We start from the raw sequence: 11,549 nt of genomic DNA, 5'->3' as shown, positions 1-11,549 counted from the left end.
GATGCCTGTCAAAGTTACTACCAGGCCAATATATATATTTTTTTTTTAAATTACCAGTTTTAATAATTGCATACAGATGATTTTGTGGTCTTGAACATATTTTGTACTAGCTTGTGCCATTGTAAGATTTGACTAATAAATGCAATAATTTATACCACAAAACCTGCATATATGATGCATCCTAATTTTGAAAGTGATTTCTAAGACCTGGAAAAGTCATTGAAATACAATCTAGTTTTGTCAAGCAAAGTAAAAAAAAATTAGTAAACATTAGCAAATGCACAAAAAACTTTCTTAATTATGAAAGCCTGTTTCCACAATAGTCAAGTAAAATATGACTAAGTCATAACGATAAGAAACATGAGTTACTGTAATAAAATGCAGGGAAAAAAATCAAATATTACTGTAATAATGAAACTTTCATAAAGATTTAATGTCATTAAAGAAAAATTCTCTTGGCCATAAATATCATTTTTGTCATTAAAAATGCTTTATCTCGTAATAAACATTCTCATAATTATGGCAACAGCGCATAAGAAACTACAGTACATCATTGCAGTTTATCAGTTATGTTTTGTCAAAACAGTTAAAAGTATGTCTGCACACAAGAGCATTTAAGGACAAAAACCTGACAAATGTGAACAATGTGTTGGTGTAGCAACCATGGTATAAGTGTAATTGACTCCAAACCTGATTTCCAACAATTCCAAAACCCATCATCAATCAGTTCTTTCTTGTATGAGAATAACAATTTCGAATTCTAAATTTTATTTATAAATGTTTAACTCTCATGCACTGTTCGATTTCTGGTGATTGCCTGTAAGGTCCGGGTCAAAGTGATCCTAATTGGATTTTGAAAAGAAATGACAGAGCAATAAATAAATAGCGATAGATTCTTCATTTGTGATGTGGTGCCAAACTATAACACACGCTCTGATTCTTTCCGTATGTTTTTTCTATGTTTTAGGGATTGAATTCAAATCAAATATTAACAGTACTGCCCAACTTCTGAATAGGGTGCCTACTTCGTAAATATTTTGAAAAGTATGGAAAAATATGGTTCAGATCACTCTAACCATAAATGGAAATCAAAGAGTCCTTATATGGTCACCGGTGGAGTCTGGATGTCATCTAATGAAAAAGTTTGGTACTGCACACAAACAACCTTACTGAAAGTTTTTTTCAATTCATTTGGCACAGAACTTAAGATATTTAGCTTTAATTTTCTTAGTGTTGAACATGTTTTGTTAAATTTATATAAAATATAAAAAATATGTATTTTAAAATTTTAAACAATAAAATTTTTTTATACAATCTGTGAAGGGTTCCCTTTAAAAAGATCTCAAACTTAAGTCTGTGCTCTGAACCATTCAAGATTTTTAACATTTTAAGTTGGAAAAGTCATGTTCATATCTATGCTCAAAAAGTGGGACAGACAACAGGTAAACAACTTTATATTTTCACAAACTTTGAAAATAAAAAGCTGTTAAACTCAGTAAGACACTGGCACCTCAGGACTAGAGTTGAGGAGTTCTGAATTTTGGGTCTGTAATTGCTTTTGAATGACTGTCTATATGGGTCAATTTGACCCACGAACAGTAAGAACGTATACATTTTTTGTATGCACATTTCAACACTTCAGTGTGTTGAAACTTTGCATGCATGTTCATGACCCTAAATGAGAAAAAGTCACAAAATTTTAAGAAAAACAATGTAGGTTATTTCAGACAGATTGAAAAAAAGAAATGATAGTTCATTTTTACATGTGTCTGACAAAATATTTTTTCGTCTTGAAATATGTGAGGAAAAGCTCCTTTTTTAGTTTCATATGGTAGCAAAAAACTAAACTAAAATATTAACAAGAAATGTTTTAGGTCTGTACAGTTGCCTTAGAACATTAAAATACGTGGGTCAAATTGACCAGCGAACATCACCAACGTAACCCAAATTTTGCATGCATGTTCATGATCCTAAAAGTGAAAAAGTCACAAAATTAAAAAAAAAACAGGTTAACTGATGTTTCCAACAACTCAAAAATAAAAACGGGTCAAATTGACCCGCAACTACACTGAGGGTTAAATTAACTTGGTAAACTTTTGGGTAACCTAAATAACATTTGGGGGGAAAATGATTACCGCAAACACCTAACATTTCAAATGTGTTTAATCATACTTAAACAGAATGGACAAAATGAGGTGACATTTACTGGGGTACAGCTCTGTTCATCAACAACTTGTGCCATAATCTTACAATGAAGTGTAGAGGACCAGTCTTTATGTACATAGTTACACACACACGGGCTATATCCACCATCTGTATACAACATACACAAGACATTTAGTACTGTATTCCCAAACAGCTTAGGAAGGAAATGCATAGATAGTGTCACAATGCCACACACTGTCTCTACATGGAAAAAATGAACATGAAGTTTGGTCCTTAAAATAGACACCAAAAATAAAAACAATCTGAACATTGCTATATATATGTATATATTTATAGATGGAATATATATATATAAACATATATAGATATAGCTATATCATATTATGTAATAACATAATATAGATTATTTATATATGGAAATTGAGCTCAAAGCCATTGGGATGGGACCACAAAGGAATCAATGTCGTGAAACCCGATGGCTGCTGGGACTTGTTGTTTTGAAGACTCCAGAGGCGGAGCTTAGCGGACGAGAGGGGCCTGTTTAAGGGAGATGAGGACTGAACGCATGCGGGAGACATCCTTGGCCTGCTTGCTGGATTTGGGATTGAAATCACAAAGGCGTGCCACACGCTCCCATTCTGTGCCGGGGCTGTTCTCGTCAAGCTCCGACACCATGGCTTCTTCAGCCGCCCTGTCGACGAGAAACCACAGTCAGCTTCAGACAGAAACCGGAAGCACTCTCAGACACGTCCCGCTTGAGCACACGACCGCTGACCTCCATGATGCCTCGAGAACTGTGATCTCTTATTGGCTGAGAATTTTTACGTCATATAAATTTGACTATATAGTTGACGTGAATGATTTTAAAAGCTTGTTCACCAATAGGCGCTTCTAAAACTGGTTGAAAGGTTTCACGAGGTGCTTTGTTAGGAGGTAAGTTGCAAGTGTACCAAGCAGCTCTGTGTCTGGGTGAAAAACAATGGTTATTTCCATCCAACATTAATACATTCATAAAGAGACATTCTTCAGGTGACCACATCCAAAACAGATGATAGTTTGAGCATCATGCCCCCAACCCACCATTACCAGAACTAGTCTTGATCTTGAAGGCAGGAAAAGGTTCCAGAACAGCCACAGTCAAATTTTGCAGCGATTCAGTTGGTTAAAACAATTTGTTGTACTTTGAAAGTCCTTGAATTGCGGGACATCCCTCATCTCTTGGTGGTCAGAGGAATGTCAAGGAGTCATGTACGCTAATAAGCCTTCAACGCAGCGATTGACAGGCCAATTAGCTTATTTTAACCACTAAATCTTTGTGCAAAGGCTGAACGTGCCATGCGCTGGCAGTGACCAAAAGCGGGGCCTTCTGCTGAGCATGGGGGAACTAAACCAAGTTTCTGGCAAGCCAAACGCATTAACATAAAAATATTCAGAGAGCTTTTTGAGACCATATTCAACTATTCCCGCTTCCTCCCGGCCCATTACCAACCCTTTCCGCTGCCGTGGACTCAGTCCAGTAGAGTTGCATTAGCCTCTCCACTATCACACAGTATACACAGCAAAATGGGTATGAAAAGCCAATGAGGTAAATCACGGTCACAATCAACTACATCAACGTACAGGACTAGTGCACCAACACATCACCACAAAAGGACATCCAGAATCTTAACTTTAGCAGAAACATGTTGATAATAAAGACAGCAATTCATTGGTGTATAACTTTGCAATAAGTGGTGTTTTTTCCCCTGAGCATATTTGGTTTTCTTGTCTTTATTTTTCTTTTTCTTTTTTTTTTTTACTTAACTGGTCTAGGCGGTAGCAAGGATGGTTAATGTGAGTGCTTAAAGGTGCATAGAGAAAAGAAAAACAAGGAGAAACAGATCACAAGTCAGATATATAGAAAACCAAAAGAAATGAGATTTATGCAGATGACCAAAGCAGGCATGCACTGTTCAAAACCCAAGTCATCTTAGGAGTGTTTCTATGTGCGCTTAGCTTGCAGCCGTCATTGACGTACGCGCCGCTTGCGGCGTTCGGCGATCTCAACTGGCGCTTCAGTTGAGACATTTACCAAGCAAAAGAAAAGCAGCTAATGTTTACAATAGTTCTGCAGAATAGGCAGAAGCAGTAAGAGGTCCATGATGAACATGAGGGCTGCAGAACTAAGAGGACAGTTACAGTTCTAGCCTGGGACAGCTTTGCTCAGCCTAGGCACACACCGTACTCTACAATACTCCATCTAACACAAGCAACTAGGTGTCCGGCCAAAGTGCCAGCCATGGGATAGAGGTGCACCAAGTTATGGTTTAAAAAAAAAAAAAAACGTATATATATATTAGGGCTGTCAATTTAACGCGTTAACTTACTTAGTTACCGGGAAAAAATAACGCATTCAAAAACGCAATATCACACGAGTGTTGTTTTTGTCCCGAATAGCACAAATGCTAATGTGATATTGATTTGATTCAACAGTTCAAAAAATAAGTAGTTAATATTGTGTCATATTTTAGAAACAATATTGTGGTGGTTTTTTGTTTTTTGCTCAATTTTCCAAAGAAAATGTCTATTTGATGTTTTTTGTCATTTAACACAATAATGACTTTAAAATTATCTTTTGGAAGTAATTTCTCAGCCAAAATTTATGTGATTAATTAATCGGCAAATTGTGTAATTTTAATCGCTTAACAGCCCTAATATAAAATCAATAAATATTTAGCCATTTTGAGACTGACACTAGCCAACAAAAGGAAGATTAACAGAATTGGTCAATGCCAGAAAGTAAATCAGTTGAAAGCATTGCCAAAAGATTTCGATTTTAAATCTTTTTGAGAAAATGTGGCAAAAAAAATTCAGCAGTAAATTTTATATACTACTTTTAATTATACTACTGGCTGGTTTACTCGGTTGGCTTTGATATGATCCAGAGACATAGTTGCTTAGAAAGTTACTACTGCTGTATTACAGATACACTACTACTGCACTAAATTGCACTAGTATAAATCAATAATCTCAATTAATAATAATGTTAGACAATAACATTAAATAATCTCACAATTTACACAAATGTTTAGACATATCTTGAATGTAAACAAAATGCAGACATTGTGACAAATGCACAACACACATATGACAAAAAAAAGGGTTTTCATAAACTTTAAAAATGACCATGAAAAAAAAAAAAAAAAAAATGAGAAATGAAAAATGACTGAATGGGCAAGACAGATATAAAATCTGCTAGAATGTAACTTAAACATAAGAGGGAGAAATGGACAACATGCATAGTGTGCAGAATTTTTTGTCCAATTAGTCTTCAACAAAAACTATCACCCTGGTTTTAAATGAAGTTAACCCAAGTATTTGGTTAGAAATGTCTAAGAGTAACAGGTTATGAAAAAAAGATGAGATGCAGGAAAATGAGTTAATGAGAAATGCATGTGAAAAGAAAGGATGTTAGTTTAGCAACATACACATAACCAATCAGATCAGCGAAGGGTTGTTTGTAGAAATCCTCATCCAGCACCCTGGGAGTCCCAGAGGAGAGCAGCGAAGCAGGAGAGAACAGAGAGAGTGGTAAAAAGGAGAAAAATAACACTCATACAGAGCCAAAACACTGCAGTGTTACCATACCAGTGTTAACACCAGGCCAACTACATAAAAGTGGACAACACGGCACACGAGAGAGAAAGACAGAGACAAACAGGACGAATAAACAAGGAATTCAAACAACGATTTGACATCGAGAGGAATGAGGACTGATATACAGAAAGAGGTTTAAGGAGACGTCATTTTTATTTGTAACAAAACATACTTGAAACTTTTACTGGGAATCAATGGGAAAGCACAAAACATGCACTTGAAACTAAAATAGAAAATTTAACTTTTGACCCAATATCACTCTCGTGTTCTTTTTAATACAAAAACAGACTGAATCCTATTAAGCACATCTAACTAAAGTTCATTCAGATGCTTCTCTGAAGCAGAAAGAGCTTTGTATAGAACTCATTTTTCTATTCTAATAACGGAGTACAACATCTGGTGCTAATTAGGGGTGTGATGAAATCCTGCGAGATTAAAATGTGACGAGATCTCTTGTCGAGGTGAAAAGCTGTCTCGCAATATTGCCATGACGGAGCGTGAGGGTGAAATCAGGATAGAATATGCCACTGCTACACTTACATGACGCCTCCACTGTCGTTTTGCTTTTTACAGAAATAAAAAAAACATTTAATTCGGATAATGGTCACTTCAATCCCATCTAGCTCATCAAACACGATCTGCAGAGTTCTACATAGTGCAGCAGAAATCAGAGTTCACTAATCACGTGACAAGAGTAAGTGACTGACAAGACCATGGCGGAGGGATTCATTCCACAACAGAGCCTAAGGGCCCTATAATACACCCGGCGCAATGCGGCGCAAGGCACAGCGCAAGTGTGTTTGCTAGTTTGCGTCCGCCGCCGTTCGCGTTTCCCGTTCAGCGCCACGTCCTTAAATTAGTAAATGCATTTGCGCCAGTTAGTGCGCCCATGGGCATGCTGGTCTAAAAAAGAGGTGTGTTCAGGTACATTGCCGGCGCATTGCTATTTTAAGGAGCTGAAAATAGACTGCGCCATAGACCAACTCAAACCTGGTCTAAAGTCGAAAGTCAATGGTGCAATATTTTTTTGTTAGAGCGCATTGGTAGAAACTGCGCCTCTGGGCGCGTCCACAGTGCGCGCTGACTTTGCTTATTACACACCGGGATGCGCATCACACAAACATGCCAAATATTAAAAACAAAAGGATTACAGTGTAAAAGAATATTATTGTGTAGGATACATAAATATAAAAATGTAATGATGAATAGTCATTGCATGTATTAGAATTAGGCTACCTATTTTCAATTCAGCCTATTACTACTTATAATGATGAACGAAATTGGCTAATTAATTGAACAATCGTGCCAATACACACACATATATATTAACTGACTCATCGCGCGGAGCTATTTGAAAGTCTGCATCCAACGCAGACGGACTGAAAGATTGACTGGCCACTTAACAGGTAATTTCAGCAAAACATCTGATGCCAGAAGATGAGGACACAATCACTGCTAATTCATCCCACGCCTTCTTCACCTTGGGAAGCTTTGGTGGATTCCTGCTTGTCCCGTAGATGATCTGCTCGCACGCTTTAACTTTGCGCACAAGCAGATCGGTTTCTTCGCTTGAAAAGCGTTCAGCTTTTCCGCCAACAAATTCCGCCATGTAAATAGCAATCCGCCATGGCGCGAGCGCATCTCGCTCTTAAAGGGAATGGGAGATGACACTCTGATTGGTTTATTGAACGTTACGCCCATTACTCATTAAGAGAATAGGGACAACCCATTTCAAAAATGCGCCCCGGCGCACGGACCGTTTTTCCGTCGTTAAAATAGCAAAAGTGGATTTGGACACGCCCTGAGTGCACCTGCGCCGTGAGAGAAAATTTTTATATAAACTGTTTTTATTTCTATGATCAATTTGTGGAAATGAGCTTCTACAACTTTTGACTTCCTAACTGAACTCCTAAATCATGTACAGTTCTAAGGTCTGAAGAGACATATGAAATCACACAGGTGAGAAGACAGTCAATTGAGTTTGTGGCAAAACCTTTTTTTTACTGCATATGATAATTCATACTCAGAGTAGAAACTGAAATGACAGTCATCACAAGTGATTAGTTAAAACATTTCAAAGGCACCAGAAGACTATTTTTTCTAGTCATGTATTTCATCACTGAAGATTTCTTAAAAATACTGAGTAAAAATCTTATCTCGTCTCGTCTCGTGAGTTAACTGTCTCATCACACCCCTAGAGCCAATTATAGATATAGCAGCTTTTTTGGATTGGACCAGACATGATCATGTGACCAAAACACAGCAAAGTGTCCGAGGGCACGATCACATGATCATTCAACAAGGTCAGACTCTCAAATCTGCATCTTCACTGTTCTCATATCATTAGCGTCATGAATAGTTGACTCAAAAATGATCATAAATCATTTTTTCACTCTCATTATTCCAAATCTCTATTTGAGATATTTTGAATGTTTTAAGCACTGTTTTCTATACATAAAAAAGAAAGCAAGAACAAGTAAATTTTCATTTTTGCATACACTGTGACACAGCATATACCTTGCCGTCGAGCATGATGGAGGAGCAGTGCACTTTCTACTGCTTTTGTAACCAGACAGCAAAAGATAAAACGGCCTCACTTCTAGATTTCAGCTGCTCGAACAGTGTTGTGTACCTGTTGTTCACTTTGGTCTTCTCCAGCTGCTCGTTCTGCCTGGTGTGCCACTCTTCCAGCTCCAGCTTTGCTTTCTCCTTCCACTCTACCTCCTGCTTACGTGAGTTAGCATCTGAAAAACAGCACAGAGGAATATCAGTCACCCATAAATGAAATGTTTCAATCTATCTTAAGAAGAACGTCTACATCTTTGCTCAAGTTACCAAGCTGTTCCAGCCTCTCGCGCTGCTCCTCTCTCCACTTCCTCAAGCTCTCCGGCTCGGCCTGCAACCGATCGACACTGGAGATGGCCGCATACACATCTGAAGGACCGTTACTCTCCTACAGAGCACATACAGCAAAGATTAGTTGTACCAAACCAAACAAATCGCAGTACAAAATTTAGTTGATGCACATCTTTAGTGCATCAACTACTTTAGTTTCGCTAGATAAGACCCTTATTCATCGTCTGGTATAGTTTTAAGCCCTTTGAAGCTGCACTGAAACAGTAATTTTGACCCTCAACTGTTTGGAGGCCACTGAAGTCCACTATAAGGAGAATAATCCTGGAATGATTTCATCAAAAACCTTAATTTCTTTTCGACTGAAGAAAGAAAGACATGATCTTGGATGACATGGGGGTGAGTAAATTATCAGAACAATTTTATTTAAAAGTGAACTAATCCTAGCTAATCCTAAGTTGACTTTCTGGGCCTTGACAGTGGTAATTAAGTTGCTGTCTATGGAGGAGTGAAAGAGCTCTCGGATTTCATCAAAAATGTCTTAATTTGTGTTCCAAAGATGAACGAAGGTCTTACAGGTTTGGAATGACATGAGGGTGAGTACTTGACAGAAATTTCATTTTTGTGTGAACTGACTCTTCACCGGGAGTTTGATTGACAAGCGATCTAACCAATCATAATGCCGAATCCGCCATTTTGTCCGACAAAGCAGTCAGGAGGTAGATGATTAACCTCAGTGGACTTGAACTTGAAAAATGGTGTGTATTGACGTCTTTCCACGTTTTAAACAACAATCCTTCTCATGTTCATTCATGTTTATTTGATGCTTTAAATTAACTAGTAAGAAGAGATGATCGGTTCACGAGCCGCTTGAGCTGAGGCGCTACAGCAATCTGTCACGACACATTAAAATGGGCCTTCACTATCCAGCTCAGAGTCAAAGTTAAAGGGTTAGTTCACCCAAAAATTAAAATTATGTCATTAATGACTCACCCTCATGTCGTTCCAAACCCGTAAGACCTCCGTTCATCTTCGTAACACAGTTTAAGATATTTTAGATTTAGTCCGAGAGCTTTCTGTCCCTCCATTGAAAATGTATGTACGGTATACTGTCCGTGTCCAGAAAGGTAATAAAAGCATCATCAAAGTAGTCCATGTGACATCAGTGGGTTAGTTAGAATTTGTTGAAGCATCAAAAATACATTTTGGTCCTAAAATAACAAAAACTACGACTTTATTCAGCATTGTCTTCTCTTCCGGGTCTGTTGTCAATCCGCGTTCACGACTCCGCTTCTTCTTCTTCTTCTTTCCTGTTTTACGGTGGTTGGCATCCAGCTTATTGGTGCATTACCGCCCCCTTCTGCTCCGGAGTGTGGTTCACAACTCTGCAGTGATGCTGCTGATGTAAGACGCTGCTGACGTGTTATCTGGTGCGCCAGAGCTTCGTTTACAGTCTGAGGGAGACGCACGCTGTATTCAAGCTATTCTACATTGTTTGTATTTTGGTATTGCTATATTTTTAAAATGGTGCGTAAGTGTGCATGTCGCGGATGTCCTAATCACCAAAAACAACCACGGCGACGTAAAAGTGCATTACCAACGCCAACAGATGAAAGGATTCAATGGAATCAATTCAATGGAAAGGATTCTGGAAGAGAATACAATGCTGAATAAAGTCGTAGTTTTTGTTATTTTTGGACCAAAATGTATTTTCAATGCTTCAAAAAAATTCTAACTAACCCTCTGATGTCACATGGACTACTTTGATGATGTTTTTATCACCTTTCTGGACATGGACAGTATACCATACATACATTTTCAATGGAGGGACAGAAAGCTCTCGGACTAAATCTAAAATATCTTAAACTGTGTTCCGAAGATGAACGGAGGTCTTACGGGTTTGGAACGACATGAGGGTGAGTCATTAATGACATAATTTTCATTTTTGGGTGAACTAACCCTTTAACCCAGTAAAGCCTGACATTAAATAAGTCAGACTAATCAAATTCTGCCATTTAAATTGCACATGTGTTTTATGTATTGTATAATATTTAACACATCAGGCTTTTATGGCTTATATAAAATGATATAGAAGAATAAGGAGATCACATTTAAATTTTATTCAGAGGCCAAAACAGAGTAAAAATATGCAATTTGGTTGTTGATATTTAATTCATGCCTCAAATATGAAAATATGCTTTATAGAGGTAATAAATCCATTGAGTATTGGCTAAATATACACAGCTTTCATATCAGTTATGTTCCAGTGCTTGAAAGGAATCAAACGTTCAAAGCAAGTCTAGATTTAGTCTTTTGTTCCATTTTACAAAAGACAACCCAACATAGTCTTTGCAGTGAAAATGCAGCTATATAAATACATGCAAGAGACATATTGCCACAATATTAACAGATTGTGAGTTTAATGGAATACAGGCAAGAAGTCTTCAAGGTCTTACCCCATGCAGATCTCCATTCAATGCTCCTGTAAAGATAAAAGAAAGAGAAAAATATGGATGTGTTAAAAATAGTCATTGTGCAGTCAATTTTTCATGCATCTCATACAATTCATCTGTATGAATCATCCTCAGTATAGTCGCTGAGTGAAAAATGCATTGTAAGGCTGTTTAGCCTTCCTGTAGCTCAAACAGCAGAGCATGGCACTAACAACACCATGGTTCAATTCCCAGGGAATGAATGCAATGCAAGATACTTTGGATTAAAGAACCTGTCAAATAAGAGTATTCAAGTGTTCAAGGAACAGTAGTTAATTTGCAATAATGTGTTGTCCATAACATAGTTTTAGTTTAGTGTTGAATTCATGGACAGGATGTACAGTCTTTCCTCCTGCCTAAGTCTCTGGTTTTGCTGACTTCTTTTCCTTTCTTCCTGAATCA

At 37.5% G+C, this 11,549-nt stretch overlaps 1 protein-coding gene across 3 annotated transcripts in view; it reads right to left on the bottom strand.

Annotated features, from left to right (window-relative positions):
- Positions 1-2,145: 2,145 nt before the first annotated feature.
- Positions 2,146-11,549, bottom strand: part of clta (clathrin, light chain A) — an 11,372-nt gene continuing 1,968 nt past the window's right edge. Inside the window, exons 2-7 of one of the 3 annotated variants that reach the window (XM_048197315.1) lie at positions 11,112-11,137; positions 8,638-8,755; positions 8,435-8,546; positions 5,634-5,687; positions 3,971-4,006; positions 2,146-2,857 (exon numbers count right to left, since the gene is read on the bottom strand). In XM_048197315.1, the coding sequence (XP_048053272.1) occupies positions 2,686-2,857; positions 3,971-4,006; positions 5,634-5,687; positions 8,435-8,546; positions 8,638-8,755; positions 11,112-11,137 (518 nt within the window). In that variant the 3' untranslated portion in view covers positions 2,146-2,685. The remainder of the gene's footprint in view (positions 2,858-3,970; positions 4,007-5,633; positions 5,688-8,434; positions 8,547-8,637; positions 8,756-11,111; positions 11,138-11,549) is intronic. The other 2 variants (XM_048197316.1, XM_048197317.1) reach the window with 2 other exon arrangements.

This window comes from Megalobrama amblycephala, linkage group LG7, assembly GCF_018812025.1.
Source record: "Megalobrama amblycephala isolate DHTTF-2021 linkage group LG7, ASM1881202v1, whole genome shotgun sequence".
Taxonomy (NCBI): Eukaryota; Metazoa; Chordata; class Actinopteri; order Cypriniformes; family Xenocyprididae; genus Megalobrama; species Megalobrama amblycephala.
This window is presented reverse-complemented; position numbering and strand designations above follow the sequence as displayed.